At 36.3% G+C, this 25209-nt stretch overlaps 1 protein-coding gene across 1 annotated transcript in view; it reads left to right on the top strand.

Annotated features, from left to right (window-relative positions):
* The window catches only part of PDGFC (platelet derived growth factor C), a 124663-nt gene that overhangs the window by 74194 nt on the left and 25260 nt on the right, over window positions 1-25209 (top strand). The window contains exons 2-3 of the mRNA XM_032223556.1: window positions 933-1128; window positions 23985-24165. Coding sequence (XP_032079447.1) covers window positions 933-1128; window positions 23985-24165 — 377 coding nt within the window. The remainder of the gene's footprint in view (window positions 1-932; window positions 1129-23984; window positions 24166-25209) is intronic.

Genomic DNA, 25209 nt, shown 5'->3' with positions numbered 1-25209 from the left:
TTATTCAGTGAAATGACATTTCTATCTCATTAGTGCTATTCAAGGATTTAATTTTAACCCATATTATTGTTGAGGGGAAGAGGAACACACTGGCTAGAATAAAGGATTATCTCCCTAATAAGTTATAGCAAATAAGATTGCATCAAGTTTTAGTAAATCTTTTTTAAAAGAGATGGATACATATTTATAGAGCTTATTGTGTAAGCAAATAACTTTTAATCCATCTAAAAATTGCCATGCAGGTAGTTTTCATTTAGGGACCATTGGGACCTGCAATTCTGTTGTTAAGCAAAGTGGGTGCTAACTGAAACAGATACTCTGCTTTTGCTATTTCTTCAGCTTTCCTTTGCTTTACAAAGATGTGAAGGTTATATATATGAGAGAATTGGTCCAAAGTTACTTGTTCATCACCTTTGTAATTGCAGTTAGTCACTGTACGAGTCAGTCACTAAGCGAGGACCACCTATATATGTGTAATTGTGGATATCAGCATACTATCATAGAAAAATAGAACTTTTAAATGTCTTTTTCACTTTAGTAATTGACTGCCTACTAATTATAATTGCACTATGATTCTGTTTATCAAATCATGGTGTGTGTGTTTTTTTACATTCCCCCCTTTTTTTCTTCTTCTTCTTTTCAAAGTCAAAAACTAGGAACCTGGAGTAGATGGCTTATTATGCAATGATTAGTCATGTCTAAATTAAAATATTTGGGCATGTTTCTTAAGATAATTCCAACAACTCTTTTGAGAGAATTCCTTTTAGAAGAATGTATAGTATGACATGGCAATCTACCATTCAAAGAAATAAAGTAGAATACTAGATTAGAAGAGATCAAAGAACGTCTTTAGAATTGAATTATATTGTTCAGTATAACTTGATTGTGCAGTTGACTGATTATTCTTTTGTATATGTGTATTTCCTTTATAGGAGTGCAAGAGCCGCATCATGAGAAGGTTATTACTGTGTCCACTAATGGAAGTATTCACAGCCCTAAATTTCCTTACACTTATCCTCGCAACGTAGTACTTGTATGGCGATTAGTTGCAGTTGAAGAGAATATGTTGATACAACTTACTTTTGATGAAAGGTTTGGGCTTGAGGACCCAGAAGATGATATATGCAAGTAAGTATTAATTTCTGAATGTTTGTAGATGTAATAAAAAAGACAACATGTCATATACTGTGTAGCTTACACAAACTTTTAACAAGTGAAGGCTAAGTGTTTTGGGGTTCAAAAAAGCTGCTGTTACGCAATTCATCTGTGGACCTGACGGTGGCTGTGCAGTCTCAATCTGGAAGTGTATTGTCTAGCACCATGGGGACACTGTTATTCTATGATGCTGCTTATGATTTTCTATAACTTTTTGGTGGTGCCTATCTTGAAAGCCAATGGAGGCTTCATGGCACAGGGCTCAACAGCAGTTTCTTTCAGCAGTTGCAGCTTCTAGTTCCCTTGGTTGGATGTCACAGTGGTGTAGCGTTTCCTTCACAGTGTCTTTGTAGGGTCTGCATGGAACATCTTGAGTTCTCTTCCCAGTCTCAACACACCGCAGAGCAATCAGCAAGGCATACAGTCATCCATTCTGATTATATAGCACATCCACTGCCTCTAGGTTTTAATAATCAGGGACTCAATGCTGGTGTACTTTGTGTGATTCAGGACTCCAGATTGGAGATATGGTCTTGCAAATAAATGCCAAGGCTGAAGCACAGAGTGCACATGTGAAATTTATCCAGATGTTTGATGTATCATTGGTATAGAATCCAGAACTCATATTCATGCAGGAGAGATTTTTATGATAAAACGTTAAATAAAAGATGACTGTTGATATTTATGGAAACCCATTTTGATTTTCCAAAGCATTGGTATAGTTTTCAAAAAAACTGAAAATTTCTGTATTTAAAAAAGTACTCACTAAGTGAATATAAAGCACGGCCTAATAAGAACAAATAATAGAAAGATATATTTTAATGTAGCAAAAAATGTAAAAATATACTGTATTATAGGTAGATCATCAAATATTATGCATATTCCTCTTTTCAAGCTAATTTAACAGTTATTATATTGTTTTATGAAGTCTTATTTACATGTCAATATAGCACTGCATTACATTAAACCAAATTGCCATTGCAATCATATTACTGAAATGCTGTACAGGTTGTCCTCCTAGAACCATTTGTTTCGCAACTGTCAAAAGTTACAACAGAACTGGGAAAAGTAACTTACAATTGGTCTTCACAATTATGATTGTTGCAGTATTTGACTGTTGCAGAGTCACATAATCAAAATTTGGACACTCTGCAACTGGTTTGTTGAATTTACGATAGTTGCAAGATTCCAGAGTCTTTCATTTCGGCCTTCCCAGCTGGCTTTCTACAAGCAAAGTCAATGGGGGAAGCCATGTTTGCTTGACTGATGGTTCCCTTAACAATTGCAGTGATTAGCTTAACAATCATAGCAAAAACGAGCGTAAAATCGGGCTCACTTAATAACTGTCTTGCTTAGTATGGAAATTCTGATCTTAGTTTGGCCATAAATCGAGGACTACTTGCATCACATAGAAATGATCAGTTGAATTCAATTGTAATAGGTTTCAAATTTTTTCTTTTCTTAAGAATTTTAGAGTTTAGAGTTTTATTTCATTTGTATGCCGCCCTTTTCCCTAAGGGGACTCAGGGCGGCTCACAACTCAAAAAGGGGAAGGGGGGGATACAAACAATTTAACAAGAACACAAAACTATACATAGTTAAAAAGCACAACAATCATACCATTCGAAATAGGGGCAGCGAATCTTTAGCCCCAGGCCTGTCGGAATAGCCAGGTTTTAAGGGCTATGCGGAAGGCCTGGAGGGTGGTGAGGGTACGAATCTCCACGGGGAGTTCGTTCCAGAGGGTCGGAGCAGCCACAGAGAAGGCTCTCCTCCGGGTAGTCGCCAGTCGACACTGGCCGGCGGATGGAATTCGGAGGAGGCCTAGTCTGTGGGATCTAATTGGTCTAGTGGAGGTAATTGGCAGTAGGCGGTCTCTCAAGTACCCAGGTCCAATACCATGAAGGGCTTTATAAGTGACGACTAATTCTAGTCTATACTATTCAAATTGTATAGACTAACAAGCAGAAACAATGTTGTAGATACTTTGCTTTTGATATTTATTTTGAATGAAAACTTCTTGTCTAATACTTCACTAAAAGAGTAGTTCATAATAAACTTAAATATAGTCATCATTATAAATTGGCTTTTGATTTATGGTAGAAACCTCATCATAGCCTGTAATCAAGCACTAGAAAATTCAGCTAATAGATTCAGTGTGACTTAGAAATTAGATCACAAAGCTATTAGATGACTTGACTTTTGCTAGTACTGTTTTTGGTAGTATTGTATCCATTTGTTGAAGCAGCTATTTAAATATAGTGGTTTTAATTGGTCACAATACTGCAATAAACGCTGAGGTGGTGTAGTGGTTAGAATGCAGTATTGCAGGCTACTTCTGCCAGCTGACAGCAGTTCGATTCTGACCACCTCAAGATTGACTCAGCCTTCCATCCTTCCAAGGTCAATAAAATGAGGATCTAGATTGTTGGAGGCAATATGCTGATTCTGTAAACCATTAGAGAGGGATATAAAGCACTGTGAAGCAGTATATAAGTCCAAGTGATATTGCTATTGCTACTTATTGATTACTGCTTCTTCATATTGTCTTTTTCTTGATTAATGAATATTCCTATCATCCATTTTATCTTGTCATCCTAAACACTCACCGACTCACTCACTCACTTGATTAGGATTCCAGTTGCTCCTGGGATAGCTCACAGCATTAAAAAAAACAGTGTGTATGTCCAGATAAAATAATGTATAAGATGGTGAATCAACACCATGGTCTTTTCTCAAAGTTTAAAGCTGTAATGTTGATGTAATGACTGTAAGGTGTTGTAGAAGGGAAAAAATAATATAAAAAATCTGCTAACATAAAAAGCTGTAATTCTTTATGGTGTTTACTACTGTATATTATATAGCCACATGCAGCTAACTGAGACTAGTCTCCCCAGACATGTCGAAGCTTGAACCACATGACTGAGATTGCTTGACATTGTTTATAACATTGTTTATAATATCTCCATACAATTTCTTACATTTACTGTTTCTAAAAGCTATGTATGTAGGCTATGAGAGAAATGGAATAGTAATAGCATTGACTTATATACCACTTCATAGTGCTTTATAGCCAGCTCTCTAAGTGGTTTACAGAATCAGCATACTTTCCTAACAATCTGGGCCCTCATTTTACCAACCTCAGAAAGATGAAAGGCTGAGTCAACCTTGAGCTGGTGAGAATCGAATTGCTGGCAGTCAGCATAATTAGCCTGCATTACTGCATTCTAACCACTGCACCAGCATGATTCTTACAGTAGAATTGCTGTATTCTATATAGCCCATTTTACTCATCATAGTCACTGTTTGCAATAAAACGTAGAAAATACAGGAAACTTTCCAACTCTTTTGGAAGGAGAAATTAGCCTTGTCTGAGTTTTGGTTTCCATATCTTGATCTGACAGCACATATACTGATGAAGCTTAAGGGAAGATTTCTTAGTATTAGTTCAATCTCCTATAATACATACCAATGATAATTAGTTCATGTTCCCGAGAGAATGTGTCAAGGAAGAAATTAAATATGTCAGAGTAATTTTACATCCACAACCCAGTTATTTTAGATAACATAAAATTTTAGATAAAAAAGCCTTAGTAAGGCCACACTTGGAATACTGCATCCAGTTTTGCTCACCACATTACAAAAAAGATGTTGAGACTTTGGAAAACGTGCAAAGAGTAACTGAAATGATTAAAGACCTGGAGACTAAAACATATGAAGAATGGTTGCAGGATTTGGATTTGGCAAGTCTAGAGAAAAGAAAGACCTGGGGTTTTTTTTGGGGGGGGGGAGATAACAGTATTTCAATATTTAAGGGACGGCCACAGAGAAGAGGGGGTCAACTTATTTTCCAAAGCACCGAAGGGCAGGACAAGATGGGAACTAATAAAAGAGAGAAGAAACCTGAAATTAAGGAGAAACCTCCTAACAGTGAGAACAATTAACCAGGGGAACAGCTTTCCTTCAGAAGTTGTGGGTGCTTTATCACTGGAGGTTTAAAGAAGACACTAGACAGCCACTTGTCTGAAATGGGTTCCTGCTTGAGTAGGAGGTTGGACCAGAACACCTCCAGGGTCCTTTCCAGCTCTCTTCTGGTTGAAGTGTGCAATTTAATTGATATTGCTGTTCATTTTTTTTATTTTTATTTTTACAAAAAACAATTACCCCGGAAAAAAATAACTTCCTTGTATCTAGATTTACAGAACAAATATAGTCCAGGCACAAATGTTGCTTTTGAGCGTGACCCGTCAAAACCGCGGAGGACAAAATCGCGCTCGACGAAAGCGCGCATGTGACGTCATCACAGCGCGACGAAAAAAATTAAAAATTGAAATAAAATTAAAATTAAAGCAAGCCGATTCACATAAAGGTAAGGGTTAGGTTTAGGGTTAGGGTTAGGTTAAGGGTTAGGGTTAGGTTTAGAGCATTAGGGTTACGTTTAGCGTTAGGTTAAGGGTTAGCGTTAGGTTTAGCGTTACGTTAACGGTTAGGTTTAGGGTTAGATTTAGGGTTAGGTTAAGGGTTAGGTTTAGGGTTAGGTTTAGGGTTAGGTTTGGGGGGTTAGGGTAAGATTTTCGCTTTATTTTTACATTTTTCGATCACAGCGCGATGTTTTCGTCGCGCTGTGATGACGTCAAATGCGCACTTTCGTTGAGCGCGATTTTGTCCTCCGCGGTTTTGTGGTGGAACCGCTTTTGAGAGTAAGGTGTTGAAGAAAATACTATCTGTACAACTGTATAAGAAAATCCTTAATCTTCAACATTCAATCTGGACTTTGGCCTGGAAGCCATGTCTGTTGATGTCAGATCCCTTCTAAAGCATATTTTTTGTGAGTCAGGGCATAGAAAGACTGTTTTCTGTTTTCTCTTTTTTGCAAGATAATTTCAGAAGATAATAATATCGAGTGATTCTGTTTTGGTACCCTCCTTGGGGTGCCCCAGTCCCTTTAAGAGATCCATATAAAGATTTCTTTTCCCTCCAATCCCTTGGATATCTGTATTAAGATACTGAGGGGTGGTGATAAAGATGTGGTGAGTGGGGATACGACGGGACAGGAATAGCTGCGCGCATATAATAAGCTGAATGAATAAGTTCAGATTGAATCCAGATAAAACTTAGGTCTTATGTTTGCCTCTTGTCAATTTTCAGAAAGAAGAAATGCATGCTTTAAACATGTTCCTAGAATCATTATCAATCAGAAGTATATGATCTTAGAAACTAGATGTACATATTTACAGCTTTGGATGGCTTATCATCTATATTTTTTTCCTGCAGGGGGGTAGAATAACCACTATTGTCCATGCATTAGGAACCTTGTGTTTAGATTATTATACAGATAATCCTCAATTTATAACCATTTGTTCAGTGACCATGCAAAGGTATGGTGATGCTGAATGAAGTGCCTTATGACCAGTCCCCAAAGTTAAAGCTGTTATAGCATCCCCCACGGTCATATGATCAAAATTTGGGTACTTGGCAGCCCACCTGTATTTATGACTTCAGGTCTATGTTAACCCTCCCAGTCACCTATCGCTGCATGCACGAGGCTTTCTTACCTTGATTGCTCACAGACATTTTTTCACAATATCAAGGGAAGATGGCTTACCTGGCCAGCAGCTGCCTTGTGAAGGGCCAGGCATAGACAAAGGCAGGGAGCAAGGCAGCAGGAGATGTAGAGTGGCAAGGAGATTGCAGGGGGGCGGGGGATAGGCTGTTACTTCATATAATAAAGGGGTTTGCACTGCACTGTGGCTCGGGGTCTCTTGCAGTCCCAGCACACCAATAAGCCTCTTTACATTGTATTGCTAGGATGGACTGAGGTTCCAGAGATGTCTGCAGCTTTATGGTGTATTGCAACTCAGGGGCTTCTTCCATCTTCAGAGTCATGGTATGCAAATAAACTCTGAACCACAGTGTGGAAAAAAGACATATAACTGCGTCATTCAAGGACTGCATGCCACACTTGAAGACATGGTGCAGTGTAACCAAAAGGGCAGAGATGGGGGGAGAATGGAAGAAAATACAGTCTCTTACCTTTTTGAGGCTCAGGACTGGGAGAAACCAAGCTTGGAGTGTTTGGGTCTGATGTGGATACTTGCTTAACCATCTGCAATTTTCAGCTAATTATCAGGGTTCCAATGGATGCCCTAATTAAACCATGAGCCTTGAGCCAATTTTCAAAAGAAATACAGTCATTTATTAGGAATAGCAAGTGGGGAGTACAGGATTGCTGTTGTCAGTTATATGGTCAAGTAACGTTGCACTGTATGACCACATCATTTAGCAATGGATTCCATTCCCAATTATGGTTATATGTCATTACAGCCTATAATGAATTCTATGTGAGATTTTCTTTGTATTTTATCTGGAAAATCTTGCTGTAATGAGTTATACAGTATGTATTAGCAGGATCGCTGACTGGAGTATCTCATCATATATTCATCACACTTGTACTACAGCAACTGCACTACATCTAGCTCCTGGGCCAGATTCTAAGTTTTTGAATTGGTACATATAGTTCTAAAAAACTTGTGACTAGGATATCTATTAAAAACCTGCTAAAAATCTACTTTAAAAAGATCCACAAAGAACCTAATGCACTGACCAGAAATTGTTGATTGTCATCTTGACATCTATCATTGACAAGCCTTTTAAGTAGCTTTTGATTTTTTTAACAGTCTCTCCTAATACCCAAGGATACTGATTCTCCTTTAAATGTACTATAAAGGAAAAAAAGTAGAGATTTTTATTTTAAATTATATATTTTCCTTCATTTTGATGAAGATGTTTTATATCAACTCTGCTAATATACTTTTTTAATTAAACAGACTTTAAAACAGCATGAAATATTTTAGTGGAAAAACACTTTTAATAAAGACTTTTTTCCTACACTGATCCACTTCTTTTTCAATCATTGTTTTATTAACATTGAAATCTGATTTAAGATAAATGTTCATGGTACTTTCTTCCTCTAATTGTTTCACATTCTTCTAAAATTCAGGTTTTCATTAGTATATAAGAAAAAATACATTGACAAATGGAAATGTATGTAATTGGACATGGATTGCCCAAAACGAGTCCTTTAATGTAGTCTACTGAAAAACATATTCCTGGATGATTCCATGTCACAGAATCGCCTGATGGTGCTGTGAAGGATGTGCGTCAGACAGATGAATGACACTCCTTCCTTCCTTTTCCAATTCAGGGAATATATAAGAATGAAGGACATTATTTCAGACCGAGTCCAGATTTTTTTTTCTCTTTGATGCTGCTTCAAAGGCTATTTTGCAATAACCATTTTTGTAAAGTTTTGTAATAAATCAAAGTTGGATGACTGGTCTAGTGAATGACATCCTTATCTATGGAAAGAGTTTGTAATCTTTGAGGGATGTAAATTTCTATTTTATTATTTTTTAAACTTAAAATTATAATTAAGAATCACTCTAGATTAATTTGATCAGTTTCTTGAAACAAAATATAAAATCAAACATATTGCAAACATTTAAATAAACAACTTTTTCTGCAGACGTGAAAATTTGATTTCTGGTAATATTTCTTTTTCCCAAATATGATTTGAATCCAATAATTGGAACTTTCACACCTTTTGGGGTGTTTTTATAATTTAAATAAAGTATCTGAACATTTGGAGAAAAGTTTTACATTTACTGGAAATCTTATTGATATCTACACTAAATGTTGTGAGTAAACTTTGTTATTTTGAGTTTGCTTTTCCATTATGAATACAAAGATACAAATAACGTTTTTCAGCTAACACTCAAGCAACATGTCCATTTCATTGTGGTTTTGCTATAAATGTTTTTGTAGTATACAAATATAGGAGAATTCTATAAAGTAGATACAGATAGATTAACATTGTAATATTATTACTATTGAGTAACATTGCTGGAAACAAAAATCAGGATACAGGTGAAAACTCAAATCGTCAGAAAGTATTCTAAAAAAATTATGTTGCTGAATTTGAGAAATAATGTAGATGAGGATTGACAATGTTTTTCATTTGTTTTGTACTTGCCAAAGAAATAAAACTCATTAGAAAGTGTTCACTTGACTGATCAATGGAACCGGATACAGAGGAATCTTGGTAACAATTGCTAGAGTCAGTACTCTAGGGAAGATAGAGAATTAGATTACTAAGGTATATTTAGGAAGTTAAAAAAGGAAACTTTCTTTTATCATGTTATGAATACTGGGATCTGAAGTGCAATGCAATTCATGACTTTTATGATTCTCTAACATGTGCTTCATCCCATGTGTCATATCTTGTGGATGGTTGGATGCATGAGTATCTGGAGCTTGGAAGTAATCAGTGCCTGTTTAGAAGGAGAAAGATTTTTGTCAGGTGTTGTCCAATTCTGTCAATTTCTGTCAAAGCCAATTTGGTCTAGTGATTAAATCCCAAGGCTAGAAACCAGGAGACCATGATTTCTTGTAGTACCTTAGCATGAAAGCAGGCTGGGTGACTTTGAGCCAGTCACTCATTCTCTCTCAGTCCAATTCATCTCAAGGACTGTTGTTATGGGGAAAATAGGAGGAGGAAGGAATATTAGGTATGTTTGCTACTTTGAGTTACTTATAAAAGTTACAAAGGTGGGATTTTTAAAAATGTTCAAAAAGTCCCCTTAAGGAGATAATATATTCATTTTAAAGAGAAATTTTCTTGTCCTGAAAACTATCATCCTATATGCAGTCTTTACCCTTTAAAGAAGAATGTTTAGAAGATGGTGGGCTTCCACTATGCAAAATATGGAGCCCTAGCAATTAGGGTTCAGACCAGTGATGAAATTCATTTTTTTTAAATTACAGATTCTGTGGGTATGGCTTGATGGGCATGGCAGGGGAAAGATACTGCAAAATCTCCATTGCCACCCCACTCCTGGGGGAAGGATATTGCAAAATCTCCCATTCCCTCCTCACTCCTAGGGAAGGGATATTGCAAAATCTCCATTCCCTCCTCCCTCCTGGGGAAAGGATATTGCAAAATCTCCATTTCCTCCTCACTCCTAGGGGAGGGATATTGTAAAATCTCCATTCCCACCCCACTCTGGGGCCAGCCATAGGTGGTATTTGCCAGTTCTCTGAATTACTCAAAATTTCCGCTACCTGTTTTCAAGAACCTGTCAGAACCTGCTGAATTTCACCCCTGGTTCAGCAAGAGATAGAAACAGCATCACTTGTTCTGATCGATATAACTTTAACTGGTACCTGGGTGAATGGATTGTGCTCTTTTTGGTCCTCTTTATTATTTCTGAAGCATTCAATGACACTGACTGTGTGTGGCCAGTGTGGGAATGGCTAGCTTGACATCACTCATGTTGATCCTGTGTTGGCCCAATCACTCTGCCAGTGAAAACAGGCTCCCCTGCTCTGTTTTTGACTGTGACGGCTTCCTGCAACTCTCTCTCAGTGAAAACGGAGCTTGGGAGGGCCGCCGTCTACTGTTTTCAGGGTAGCTCCATGGGGTGCCAGATCTAAGCACCCCATGGGCCAGATCCAACCCCTGGGCCTTGAGTTTGACATCCCTGTCCCTGAGGGTCAGAGATGCTGTGGTCTTCTCCCCCTGCATGAGATCATTGAAGAAGTGCATGGAGGGCTGTAAAAATCTTGATGGAAAGAAACCAGCTGAAACAAGACAAAGTTGCTTGAGAAAATCATCTGGCTCTATCTGCCCTCAGTCCCCCACCGTTATGACTACTGTTAGGTTTCTGTGATAGTATGTGGGATTTACTTTGGGAAACTGGAGAAAGACCATTGCCTTGACTGTAGGTCTTCGTTCTGACTTGCAAGGTTACTCCCATGTACCATCACAATTTATAGCTGAAGGCCATAGCTGTGGGGGGGATTGCATGACTTCAGTTGGTGGATAATTTGTGGACAGTAATTAAAGTAGAAAGCTCTGGATGATAAGTCATGGTCTCATAAGCCCCAAATTAGAAAGATTTACATGGGGTTTTGAAAACTACTGAGAACTTGAAGTTTTCTATTGGTACAAAAGGAGAACTACAATATTAACTCCTAGTAAATTTTGGGATACAATGAAAAAAAATGTTTTTATACTTAAAGAGCTGCTGGATTTGGATCCCAAGTGCATTTATGAACCTGTCCTGCAGGTAGAACTGATCCAATCTGATCCAATCTTTGGGCTCATTCTGGATGGGAAAAGTTTGTGGGAAGTAACAACAGGGAGGAGTGGGAAGTTTGTTGCCTTTACCTGTTTATCATCAAGTGATCCATTATGGTACCATAGCATTGCAGCAATCAGATCTAAGATATTTTAAAACAGAATGACATTACAATTTGTCCTTGACTCACAAGCAGTCTCTTACCAACTATTTAACCCTAACACACACACACAAAGGACTTAAGACCCAGATTAAAATTGCCAATGTCTGGGTTGTATGTGATCACATAGCCACATTTTGGATGCCAACCCATATTTATGGCCATTTGCAGTATTCTGCAGTCATGTAAGAGCCGAGGTGGCGCAGTGGTTAGGGTGCAGTACTGCAGGCTACTTCAGCTGACTGCTATCTGCAGTTCGGCGGTTCAAATCTCACCGGCTCAAGGTTGACTCAGCCTTCCATCCTTCCGAGGTGGGTGCAATGAGAACCCGGATTGTGGGGGCGATATGCTGACTCTGTAAACCGCTTAGAGAGGGCTGAAAGCCCTATGAAGCGGTATATAAGTCGAACTGCTATTGCTATTGCTGTTTACAGAATTTTTGCCAGGACTAACTTTTACTTTACTTTCCAGCAGAAAATGGCCCATAGAGAACAATGGGTCTAAAAATCACAGTGTTTAGAATAGAATAACAGAGTTGGAAGGGACCTTGAAGGTCTTCTAGTCCAACCCCCTGCTCAGGCAGGAAACCCTACACTACAGTCATTTACTGCTGCAAAAAAGTTTGTGAAATCAGATTCTGTCACATGATCCACTTAACAACAATAACAATTTACAATTGTAATTGTGGGTTCAATTATAGTTCTAAGTTAAGGACTACCTTGTATTATCAACATTATAAAATTACATATAGCACAGTAATATTTAAGAGTAAGAAAGAAGAATATTTTGAATATTCTGAATAAACTATTGTTAAGAACAGTTCAGTTTGCTCCCATGTTCTTAAGCACTAAAAAGTTACTTTAGAAATTGTCAGCAATTCCCTCTTTTTAAATAAATAAAAATATCAGAAATGTTTCTGAAATTGCTTTTCTGCTTTGAACAAATATTTCAGAAAGAACTCTATAACAGCAAAAATGTTGCTTTTTCTTTGAAGTTCTTATGCAGTGGAAAATTATTTGCTGTTGAATTCATCAAGCAAGTACTATTGAGTTATGATAAACATAATAAATAGACTAAACATTTGGATAGCTGAAGGTTCATTAAGCAAAGGATTATAAAAAACATATGAGCTAAGCCTTTCATGTTGAATATATTGGTACATCGAAGCATCTCAACAGAAACTTAAATTAGAAAGCTGTATTTTTCTCTTTACTTGTTAACTGTAGATAGGGGCTACCTATTTATTTATTCAACTTCTCCAGGGTGTGGCATCTTTTACTTTCACCAAAACATGACCTTTAGAATCCCTATTATGGCTTTTCAGAAAAAGGATGAAGGAACTAGTATATGTTTGGGGTTTACTTAAGTATGTGGTGAAGAATTTGTGGCTGCTAAGTGAGTGAGATGGTTTTATCCCTCTTCCTCTTACAAAAATAAAAGTGAGGCTACACCTAAATATCTTTATGTTATGAAAGCAAGTAGGATATATCATGTTCTCTTCTTACTTTTTAAAAATTAAAAAGACTGTGAAATATAAAGCTTGAATAAAATGTTAAATAAGTGATATTGTTATGAGAAAGGAAACATTAATGACTTACCACCATAGCAAATGTGGCGTTTACATTTATTCTGGGGGAAGAGACATAGATGATAAAAAAGAAGTAAACTCTAGAGTCTCAAAAATCAACATGTAACTTAAAAGTAAACATGGAAATTCCTCTATACTGTATATCCTCTTCCCAAAAAGAGACATTTCTAGATGCAAAGATTTACCTACTTCATCTGAAAATAACATATATTTTTGTAAAACTTTCCAGAAATATAATCCATTCATTAAATACTTTATCTTTCATCCTGATCTGAAGGAAAATGAAATAAATCCAAGAAGATTGGATTTATTTAAATCCATCAAGATTTGCTAATTAGAGGGTGTTACTATTAAATACCCCATTTAAAAACATAATTTATATAGTTTTATGAAGCAGTATTTTGACTATTTTAACTGTGTCACTGTTAAATATAAATAGCTGATGTAAAACACTGCATTGATATATTTAGGTCCGAAAATGATATTTTTGCAGAAAAATCCAGCAATATATTGATTGTAGTAAGGGAATAGACATAAAAAATACCCAACACCAGTTAAGTTAATAATATCAGATTGTTAATTAAAATTTTGTGTTGATGTTTTATGATTGCGAGTTCACCCAGATGCACCCAGAGCATAATATATTTAATAATTTTAAATAAAGTCTGGATGGGTAATTTTGGAAAAAGCCCGTAATCTAGATAAATCTTCCTATGTAAAATCAAAAAGTCTAGCTCAAGAGTATAGCATCAAATTAGGAAAGTAAAAAAATATGCTTCCCTGTATACAGTTTCCAAGGAAACTAAAATTCAAGTTCAGCCATAAAACATTTAGAAGACCAAGAAATGCTGGCTGTGAAAAGATATTAGAATGCGAAAAGAAATATGGACCATATTAGGACCATAAGACAAAGTAGTCCATAGAAAGAAACTATACCCATGAAATATTTCATATTTGTTCTCTCAAACCCCTTTTGTCATTGTACTACAGCCCTGTTACCTCATAATTTTTCTGTAATTGCTTCATTGACATTACTAGATGACTGAAGAGCTGTATCTGATCAAATATATTGTTGCTGTCCCTCATCAAACATAGACACTAATTTACCTTAGTTCAAAAAGAGGCACTGTACTTCTTCAGAACTGACTTTGTCTCCAGAGTTGATCACTAAACCAATTTATGCTTAAATAGACATGTTCTGACCTCCAGTTTAAATGAACTAAAAATTTTCCGGAGTGAAGGACAGAAGGCTCCAGTAGTGTTATTAACATGCCCAATTGGCCACGAGACTGGGATGAAGCAGAAGCCATGCCTCTGTGCTCCACCCTTGACTTCCAGTTCATTTCAGTCCGGCCAAAAAACAAGACCTATTATTTTTTTCTCCTGTATTTCTACCATTACTGGACCCTCCTGGTGATTACAGCCTCCTTAGGATTTGCTCTCTTCTTCTGCCAGTAAGTTGCCTGGTTTGGGCTTTCCTTTTGTAGAATATTCTAAACTATTCTAAAGGGCCAGCAACAGTCTATGCTGCACCCTGATTGGCTGGGACGCAGCATAGACTGTTGCTAGCCAGCTAATCTTCCCTGATTGGCCGAGGTACTGCGTCAGCAGTTGCTGGACAGTACTCGGCCCCTGATTGGTTGTAAATAGTTACATTGCGAGTATAAATACCTTGGCGCGATCTACGCTGATTTGAATCGCTGTCACCTCTTCTCTTGTGTTTAATAAATCAGTTGTTTGTGAGTTCAGGCTCCTGCGTCTTCCATCCGCCGATATTCTAAACCTTTGCTGGCCTCCAGGGATAGTACATTACCTTCTGAGGGCTGCGAAGGCTCAGGTGCCGTTGCAGCAGCCGTTGGAGCCGCGCCAGCCACGTGGCTGCAACTTTTGTCCCTGGGCAGTTGGGAGGCTTGTGGGTTCGGGATTTCCAGCCCCACGGCCTCTCGTCGCTGAAATTTACTTGAGATCTCTCCGGTGGCTGGGATTGAGCCGCGGCGGCGCTGGGAAGAGTGTGAAGGCTTTGTGAGACAGGCTTAAGATACAGAAGGATCTTGACAGACTTCAACATTGGGCATTATCTAATAAAATGAAATTCAATTGTGAAAAGAGTAAGTGTCTACATTTAGGCAAGAAAAACAAAATGCACAGGTACAGTACCTGTGGTACCTTGCTCAACAGTAGTAACTGTGAGAGGGATCTTGCAGTCCTAGTGGACAACCATTTAAATATGAGCCAACAGAGTGCAGCAGCTGCCAAAAAAGCCAACACAGTTCTAGGCTACATAAACAGAGGGATAGAATCAAGATCACGTGACGTGTTAATACCACTGTATAATGCCTTGGTAAGGCCACACTTGGAATACTGCAATCAGTTTTGGTCGCCACAATGTAGAAAAGATGTGGAAACTCTAAAAAGAGTGCAGAGAAGAGCAACAAAGATGATTAGGGGACTGGAGACTAAAACATATGAAGAATGGTTGCAGGAACTGGGTATGTCTAGTTTATTGAAAAGAAGGACTAGAGGAGACATGATAGCAATGTTCCAATACCTCAGGGGTTGCCACAAAGAAGAGGGAGTCAAACTATTCTCCAAAGCACCTGAGGGTAGAACAAGAAGCAATGCGTGGAAACTAATCAAGGAGAGAAGCAACTTAGAACTGAGGAGAAATTTCCTGACAGTTAGAACAATTAATCAATGGAACAGCTTGCCTCCAGAAGTTGTGAATGCCCCAACACTGGAAATCTTTAAGAAGATGTTGGATAGCCATTTGTCTGAAACAGTATAGGGTTTCCTACCTAGGTAGGGGGTTGGACTAGAAGACCTCCAAGGTCCCTTCCAACTCTGCTATTGTATTGTATAAATATGGAGGTAGGGAGTAAAAAGAAAGAAAAAAAAACTCAGATGCAAAGTGGGAAATGTAGAAAGCTTACCCAGGGTGAGCCACAAAGGACTTAAATGCCTACACACTACTGCTCAAGCTTTAGAGAACAAACAGGATGTCCCCACTTTTAGGATCTAAGGAGAAACTTCTAACAGTGAGGACAATTAACCAGTGGAAGAGATTGGCAGCAGAAATTGTAGGTGCTTCATCATTGAAGGTTTTTAAGAAGAGACTGGACAGTTACTGAAATTTTATAGCGCATGATGGCGAACCTATGGCAAGCGTGCCACAGGTGGCACGCAGAGCCACTTGTCAGGTCATGTGAGACTTGCCCTGTCAGTTGGCCAGCTGACTTCGGCCTTCTTTTGAGGCCATTTTTCGCCCTCGGGAGGCTTCCCTGAAGCCCCCGGAGCACAAAAAACCAGCCCTATGGGCAAACCGGAAGTTCAGGAATGGACTTCCTGTTTGCTTGTAGGGCCGGTTTTAGCCCTCTAAAGCCTTCAGGGGCCTCTAGGAGGCTTCCCTGAAGACTCCGGAGGGCAAATACACACTATGAGCAAACCAGAAGTCACTTCCAGGTTGCTTGTAGGGCCAGTTTTAGCCCTCCGGAGTGTTCAGGAGCCCTCAGGAGGCTTCCCTGAAGGCTCTGGAGGGCAAAAAACCAGCCCTACAGACAACTGGAAGTCACTTACGTATGGTTGTTTTTTGCTCTCCAGAACCTTCAGGAAACCCTGAAGACCCCTGAAGGCTCTGAAGGGCTAAAACCAGCCCTAGGAGCAAATGGGAAGTCCGTTCCTGAATTTCCGGTTTGCCCATACAGCTGGTTTTTGCGCACTCCAGACACTTCAGGGAAGCTCCTGAAGCCTCCAGAGGGCCTACGGGTGGGGGGGGAGGATGTTTTCATCCTCCCCAGGCTCCTATAAAGCCTCTGGAGCCTGGGAAGGACAAAAAAAGCACGCCAAAAATGGGGGGGGGAGCACTGGTTGCCATAGCATTATGGGCATGGCATGACCACGAATGACCCCCCCCCTGTGCTCTCCTTGCTTTTGACATGTGAGCCAAAAAACATTCACTATCACTGGTATAGAGTTTCCTGCTTTAGCAGGGGCTTGGACTAGAAGACCTCCAAGGTCCCTTCCATCTCTATTCTGATTGATTGATTGAAATACTAGTACGAGAGAGCAAGTAAGATATAGTTCCCATTATAGAAACTTTGTGAAATGAAACTCATGCCTGAAATGTAATGATAGAAGCATACAAACTATTCAAAAGAAACAGACCTAACAAAAGAGGAGGTGTAGTTGCATTATGAGAGACATCACTTCATCTCTATAGAGATGCAAACACCAAGAGATGAAAGCCTTCTAGAATGCATTTGCGTCAACATAAAAGGAAAAAGAACAACATGTATGTTTCGGTAACATTCTTGTTCAATACAATTCTTTTTTCCCTTTAATTTTTTAAATAGCTAATATCTTCTTAAAAACTCAGGGAATCTTCTAGTAATATAGGAAAAACACCAGTCACTTGTAATTTATTGTGGAAATAAATGAATTGTATTTTCCCATATGTAACATTCTGAGATGAGATCTCACAAGGCTTAATCAGATAGATTAAAGTAGATATTAAAGAAATCCAGTTCCTTCTTTTCACTCATCAAATAACAAGATCTGAGCATTTAGTTTCACTTATAGTTTTCAATTTGGATTCTGAGATGCCAAGAAAGCATTTAGAATAGCCCAGTACTTGGGATAGTATAATTCTATGTCAGGATCTTTCCATGCTCAAGTTCCTGTTGCTTTTCATTTATTAGTATATAATGATCATTAAGCTTATTTCTGTATTTATTCTCTGATCACTTCTTTGAAACAGGCAATAATATAGATGTAAAAAAGCTCTATAAGAAAGTTCAAGAATAAAATCCTTGCCCTGAAGCTTCTGTTATAGTTACAAGTGTATGATTATTCCAGTGTTTTTCAACCTTTTTTGTGCAAAGGCACACTTTTTTCATGAAAAAAATCACGAGGCACACCACCATTAGAAAATGTTTAAAAAATTTAACTCTGTGCCTATATTGACTATATATAAAGTGTTTTTCCCACGGCACACCTTACACTATGTCACGGCACACTAGTGTGCCGCGGCACAGTGGTTGAAAAACACTGGATTATTCAACGTGACTAGAATTGGATTACAAAAAAATCTGTTAAATTTAATCTAATTATTGCCATAATCCTTATAATCAAGGCTGTTTACAATTTTCCAAGTCCTATAACTCCAAGATTTATTTAATGTTGTGTCTAGTGTAGTTTAACTCAGAAAGTATTATACCTACATTGAATTAATAGATATACTGGATTTTGGATCTTGAACAACAGTTTTTATGGCTAGATTTTATATGGTGTATGTAGCTAGAACTCAGTGTATAAGCACTTGTACTGTGTACAATTTTGTATGCAACAGTTACCATTGATAAAAGTATATTTATGACTAAGTTTATCTCCTCTTATAATTAAACGAAACATCTACTTGAAAACATTAAGAGACAAACATTCCAATAATTCTATTAGGCAGCTAACAGTATATTTAGAACTCATAAAAAAAGCAGTTGGAAAGCTGCCACTGAGACTTCCTCACGACATACTTTCATTACTCTTATTTAAAGTAGCTGAGATATTTTACATTCTGGAAGCCAAACTTACTGCAATACACCCACCCTCTATTTTTGAATTTTATTACACCAGCAGGCACAATTGTGTCTACAAAAACAGGCTTGTTTTTGGAAAGCATGAAATAAGTAATCAAGTCCCCCAAGGATGTCTGAGAAGAGATGTGGTCATTATAAACTGCTTTAAGTATCAAGTGAGCTCTGTATCATGTTGCTGAGAGAAACCTACATTTCATTGGACAATAAAAGCAGGCTTAGTAAAGCCCCTTAAATACTGATTTGGGCAGTGCAATACAATACCTGTGATTCCATTACAGGGATTATAATGATCGCCTAGAGACATGGGATTCTGGTTGTCAGTGATTGTTTCACTTCATGTGCCAAGTTTTATATCATTTTCAACATTTCAAGAATGTCATTGATGTGGATGTTTGATCACCACATGTCATTTAAAAAAGAATATGTAGGCAATCAAAACTTTAATTATTGAGTATTTTATTAAGTAAAATACACAATATTGCAAACAAAAGATAAAAATAATATAAAAAGGATTTGGACTCAAGAGACAGAGATTAAGCCACAAGGAGTCAGGTTTATGTATTGCTTGGATTTAAACAAATGACTACATTTGGGGATTGATGCAGATAGTCTAAAGAAGCATTAGTAATTTCAAATAAATTATTTAATGTTTAACCATAAGCTTGTATCTCAATTCTTGTTTTGTAAATGTGAGTTAATGGATTAGAACTTTTTCACATTTTTCCCTTTTCCTTTCATATTAATAACATTGGAAATTCTGTTTAAGATTAAAATTTATTGAATAGAAAACAATATGTTAAAGACATGACAGTCAAAACTTATGAAGTATTAATAAAATTTCATTGACTACTGATATTTCCGAAAGCAACAGTTGTAAGATATAAAGAAGCTTTTGAATAGAGTGGATGACCATCTCCTGGGGCTGGGAGAAAGGTAGTAGATTTTTACAATGAGCAACTTATAAGGTCCTTTCCAGATCATGAATTCTGTGTTCTTGGTGCTGCTTTTACTTTATGTAGAAGGTGAAACAACAAGTTATTTCTTTCATAAATTTTCCTGGAATTAACTCTGTCAAAGAAGATATTTGTATATTTATTCCCAGTTCTATTGCAGTAGCAGTGGGAGGTGAGCAATGAAAAAAAAGACTATGGGAGTTTAGGTAATTTGTAACATGAACAATTCAAGAAAAGTCAGTGTTTTCTTGAAAAAATAAAATTCAGGAGTTTGTGTGTGTGTGTATGGGGTACAGAAAATATTGTACAGAAATCCATTAGAAAATTTTATTTAAAAAATTTTTTTAATTGAACTTTTTAAACATTAAAAACAAAACACAAATTTTCACCCATTACAGTGTTTCCATATTGATATCATTAATATCGTTCATATTTACATAAGCTGTATTTCTATATCCTCTAATGCAATCTATATTATACAGTCACTTTGAATATAAAATATTTACAGATATGTACCTTCTCTATCTTTCAACTCCATGGTCAATCTATCCATCTCTGCACACTCAAATACTTTTCTTATTATCATTGCATTTTTTTCTCCCAATATGCCCAATAAAAATAATTCTTGTTTCAATTCGATCTTTTGTCTGTAATTTGTTGCATTCATTCCTTTATTTTAAGCCAATATTTTCTGGCTTTGGTACAGGTCCACCACATATGATAGAAGATTCCTTGTTTGTAGGCGCATCTCCAGCATTCAGATGAACGATTTGGAAACATTTTGGCTAATATTACTGGGGGTAAATACCAAGAGTAAAACATGTTATACAGGTTTTCCTTATAGGCTGCTGAATCGTCAATTTATAATTCCACCCCCCATAATTTATCCCAATTCAATACTATAACCAAAGTTTCTAGCCCAACTTATTGTCTCCTTCACTGTTTCTTCTTCCATTTTATATCTTAGAAAGTAATTGTATGCTTTGGTGATTGTTTGCGCCCCTGTCCCTTGCATTATTTTATCAAATTCCAATTGTTTTCCATAAATGCCATGTTGTTCTACATCTTTTTTATATCATGTCTTAATTTAGAAATAGTCCTCCCCATCTCTATTCCTTGGTTTTTTAATTTCTGTTCAGATTTTAATTCTTCTTGCTCATCTAATAATTCTTTGTAAGTCACAGTCTTGTTTAGGTCTAATTTGTTTGGATAAATCATCGCCTCCACTGTTGATAGCCACATTGGAATTTTCATGTAGTAGTTTTTCCTAATTTTTCCCCAGATGTACAACAGTGAATCTCTTACTAAATGTCTCTAAAAGTATGAGTGGGTTTTCTTTTTCCTCTCCCAGAGTAATGCGTGCCAGCCCAATTGGAGGTTGCAACCTTCTATTACCAATATCCTACTATTATTTGAATTGATCCAATCTTTTAGCCAAATAACTGTTGCTGCATAATAATAGAGTACCCAGTCAGGGAGACCAATCCCCCCCCCTTATTTCTACTATTTTGCAAAAGTTTAAGGTTTATGTGGGCTTCCTCCCCCCCAAACCAAATAAATTTTAATATTATTTTGTTTAATTCTACAAAGAATTTTCCCCTAACTTTATTGGTACCATTTGAAAGAGATATAGAATTTTAGGTAAGATATTCATTTTAATTATTGCAATTCTCCCAATTATGATATTTGTAATTTTGCCCAATTATCCAAATCTTTTTGTATTTGTTGCACTAATTTATTACAATTGACCTTTTTATTGAGGAACACTTTGCCCTTAGCTGAATTCCCAAATATTTCACCTTCTTGGCCATCTGAATACCCAATTTCTCACAAAGGTCCTCTATTTGCCTATTAGTAAGGTTCTTAGTTATTATTTTAGTCTTTTATTTGTTTATCTTAAGCCCTGCTACTTTACCAAACTCCTCATTTCCTATAATAATGTAATACCTGTCTCTAATGGGTCTTCTATTATGAAAGCCAAATCATCTGCAAAGACTTGTACCATGTAGTCTTCCTTTTTAATTCTCAATCCCCTTATTTCTCTCTTTTGCCTAATTTGTATCAATAATGTTTCTAGTGATAAAATAAAAAAGTGGGGATAGAAGATCCCTGTCTTACCCCTTTGTTTATCCTAAATTTATCTGTTGATCCCCCATTTAATATTATTTTTACTGATTGGTTGGAGTAAATTGCCGTAATCGTTCCAGTAAATTTCCCCCCAAAATTCATAATATTTAGTTGATTAATGAGAAAATTCCAATTTAGATTGTCAAATGCTTTTTGTGCATCCACGAATATCAGTGTCGCTTTTTTCTCTGGGTGAACCTCATAATATTCCAATAAGTTCATTATAATCCATCTATTATTTTTTAGATGCCTATTAGGTAAAAAACCATTTTGGAATAAATTTGTTAAGTGTTTTTTTTTACACTTTCCGCCATTTTACCAAATATTTTATAGTTGGCATTTAGTAGCGAGATTGGCCTATAGTTTTTTAATTTGCTGTTTATCTGTATTGTCCTTGGGTATGAACATTACAAATGCCTCTGTCCACGAGTTAGGTATTTTTGCTTGTTCTAGTGTTCCATTAGAAAATTTTAATTAAAAATATGTATGTCATAAGATAGTAATTTTCATGTAATGTATTTTTTTTTAAATGAATTAATGCCAAACAATACAAAATGAACTGAAAATTGTGGGAAAGAAATAAAAAATATTAGAATGCATAATTGACAAAATCATTTACCTGAGATTTTGAGAAAGCAGTCTTGGAATGGAATGGAATAGAATAGAATAGAATAGCTTTATTGTCACTTTCAATGTACACTAATTGGCATACATTAAAATGAAATTGTATTGCATATAGCTCTCAAAGGGTCACCACTTCCAATATACACTACATAAACATGACAAAAATATAAATAAATAAATATAAAAGCCTTTTAGATATTTACGTCTTAAATGGCAGAAACATAAAACAATGTAAATAAAATCAAATGAATTAATTTATTGTAATAACCAGCTAATCCATATGAGTCTAATTTTTATATATGTAGCATATTTAAAGTTTATATGTTGAAATTAATTTGAGGTATATGACAATGCTAACATCCCTTTTCAGTAAGAGTATAATTTTCAATTCCCTATTGCTAACTGAATTATTTTGGGATTGAAATGTTGATGCTATTGCTATTTCTGATTATTCCCTAGCAACACTGTCAATGACTGCTTGAAAAACCAACCTTTTTTTCAGAAGCAATGTTTAAATATATCTATATTGAACAATCTACTTGGAAATTTTTGTTGGAAAACCTAAAGCACCTGTCTGGCAAACTGTTAAAGACCTATTTCAGCAAGTAATATGCTTCACAAATCTGTGGGTAGTAAAATTAGAAAATTATTGTGTGACTTCTCTGATATTCTGGCAGGTACTTGGCCCAGTTTTAGAAATGATTCTGTATATTTACTGTGGATTCACAATTGGAAGATATTGAGTCAGTAGTATTATTGTAACCCTTAGGCACATGACCAATTCATATTGTGAGAAAATCCCATTTTGAGAATTGCAAATACTTTTTAATTAACTTGTAAATGAGATCACGAATATTTTGGTTTCTTGTCAAATAAGTTCTAAAACATTAGTTCGAGAAGAATCTAGATTCTTGAAATTGTGAAATGCCAATATTTTCAGTTAAAACATGTTTTGATTCAATTTTTTCTCCAGGTGCACCTCAAGTTGCATCTCAAAGACATGTATTTTTGGCAGAATTTTTTAAATACCCAGGCAAAGATCATAAATAAAATATGAAAGAAATAAAATATTTGTTATTTACAACATTTCTGAATTAAAGATTTGATTTATTAATATAATTTATTAATAAAGTTATTAATATAATAACAAATTCATTATTAAGAACAATAACCATAAGTTATTAAGTATAATACCAAAACTAATTCAACAAAATATTTTTCACATCTATTGATAGTCTGAAAAATGTTCTTAAAAGATCTCATTATGTTGAATAAAATGGATAATTACATATATAATATGGACTATTGCGATTATTCTGTTCAGTAATCTTTGGTTGGTAGAAAGATCATCAGAACATAAGATATGAATGTGCATTTTAATTGAGTACCTTGGAATTTATCATTTATAAAAGAATTAAGGATTTACTGTGCATGGGAAGCAGCAAGAAGTACTTTTCATTGTGGTCATAAATGTTTTTTTTTTACTTTTTCTTTTTAACTGTTTTTGTGTTTTTGTTCACTTAAAATACTTTACTATTTACTGTATGCACTTATATATACATGACTTTGTTTTTACTCTGATTCATAAATATTCCTGTGTGCAAATAACAATGATTAAATGTACATGTATGTACATATATTTTGCTGTAGGTATGACTTCGTAGAAGTGGAAGAGCCTAGTGATGGCACTGTCTTAGGACGGTGGTGTGGTTCTGCTACTGTTCCAGGAAAACAAATCTCTAAAGGAAACCAGATCAGGATAAGATTTGTTTCTGATGAGTATTTTCCTTCTGAACCTGGATTCTATATTCATTATAATCTTCTCACAACAGTAAGTATCTGATTCTCAAAGCATAATCAGGTTGTCTGAGGGACTGTCTTTTGCCAGTCATATCTACCCGACACATCAGAGCGGGGAGGCAGGGAATATTACTGGTCCCATCCACGAGGGAGATACACCTGGTGGGACCCAGAAGAAGAGCCTTCTCCATGGTGGCTCCCTCTCTCTGGAACATCATTTCCCCAGAGATTAGAATGGCCTCCACTCTAATACTCTTCTGGAAGGCACTGAAGACCTGGTTCTGCCAGCGGGCCTGGGGAACCCTGAGCGGGATGGAAACCATTAAATGTCTTGTGTGATTTGCTGTCGTTGGGGGTGTGTGTTATTTTGTTACATTGTACTATGTTAATTTATTTGATTCTCTTTTTTTAGTTTTTATTGTTTTAAATGTGGTTTTCTATTCTGTAAGCCTCCTTGAGTCGCCATGGGCGAATACGCGGCAATATAAATTCAATTAATTAATTAATTAAGGATTAATGCAAACATGGAATTATAGATTTAGAAAGTCTCTGGTTCATTACAGGAATCCAACTGAAGTATGCCTGACAAATGTCAGTAGAAGTAGTCATGTAGCAACCGACTTAGGCAGCAACTCTATGCAGTTACAGTAGTTTTGAAAAAAGTAATTTTGTGACCAGTCCTTGCGTTCATAACTTTTGCAAGTCTGAAAAGCCAAGGAAAGTGAAGGAATGTCATAAGGAGGGTCGTACTTTCACTTAGCCACCATTTTGCTTAATGACTGAGTTGCCAGTCTCAATTGTGGTTGTTAAATAGGATCTTGAAGTAATCCCTCAAATGAGAACTAAAAAGGAGGTGTAATTTGATTGGATGTAAAAGAGATGGATTACGTGTACTATTAAAGTATAAATGGATGGCTTTGTAGGCTACTTAGAACAATAGCTAGAAACTTATTAAGCATTTCTTCTGTGTTTACTTTTCTTCTATTCCTGGTTGATTCATGTTAGATGGATTTTGCTTTCTTAATTAACTCATTACTTAATCTGTTCTCTTAATTAAACAGATATCTTTTTGGAA

Source organism: Thamnophis elegans, chromosome 9, assembly GCF_009769535.1.
Source record: "Thamnophis elegans isolate rThaEle1 chromosome 9, rThaEle1.pri, whole genome shotgun sequence".
Lineage (NCBI taxonomy): Eukaryota > Metazoa > Chordata > Lepidosauria > Squamata > Colubridae > Thamnophis > Thamnophis elegans.
This window is presented reverse-complemented; position numbering and strand designations above follow the sequence as displayed.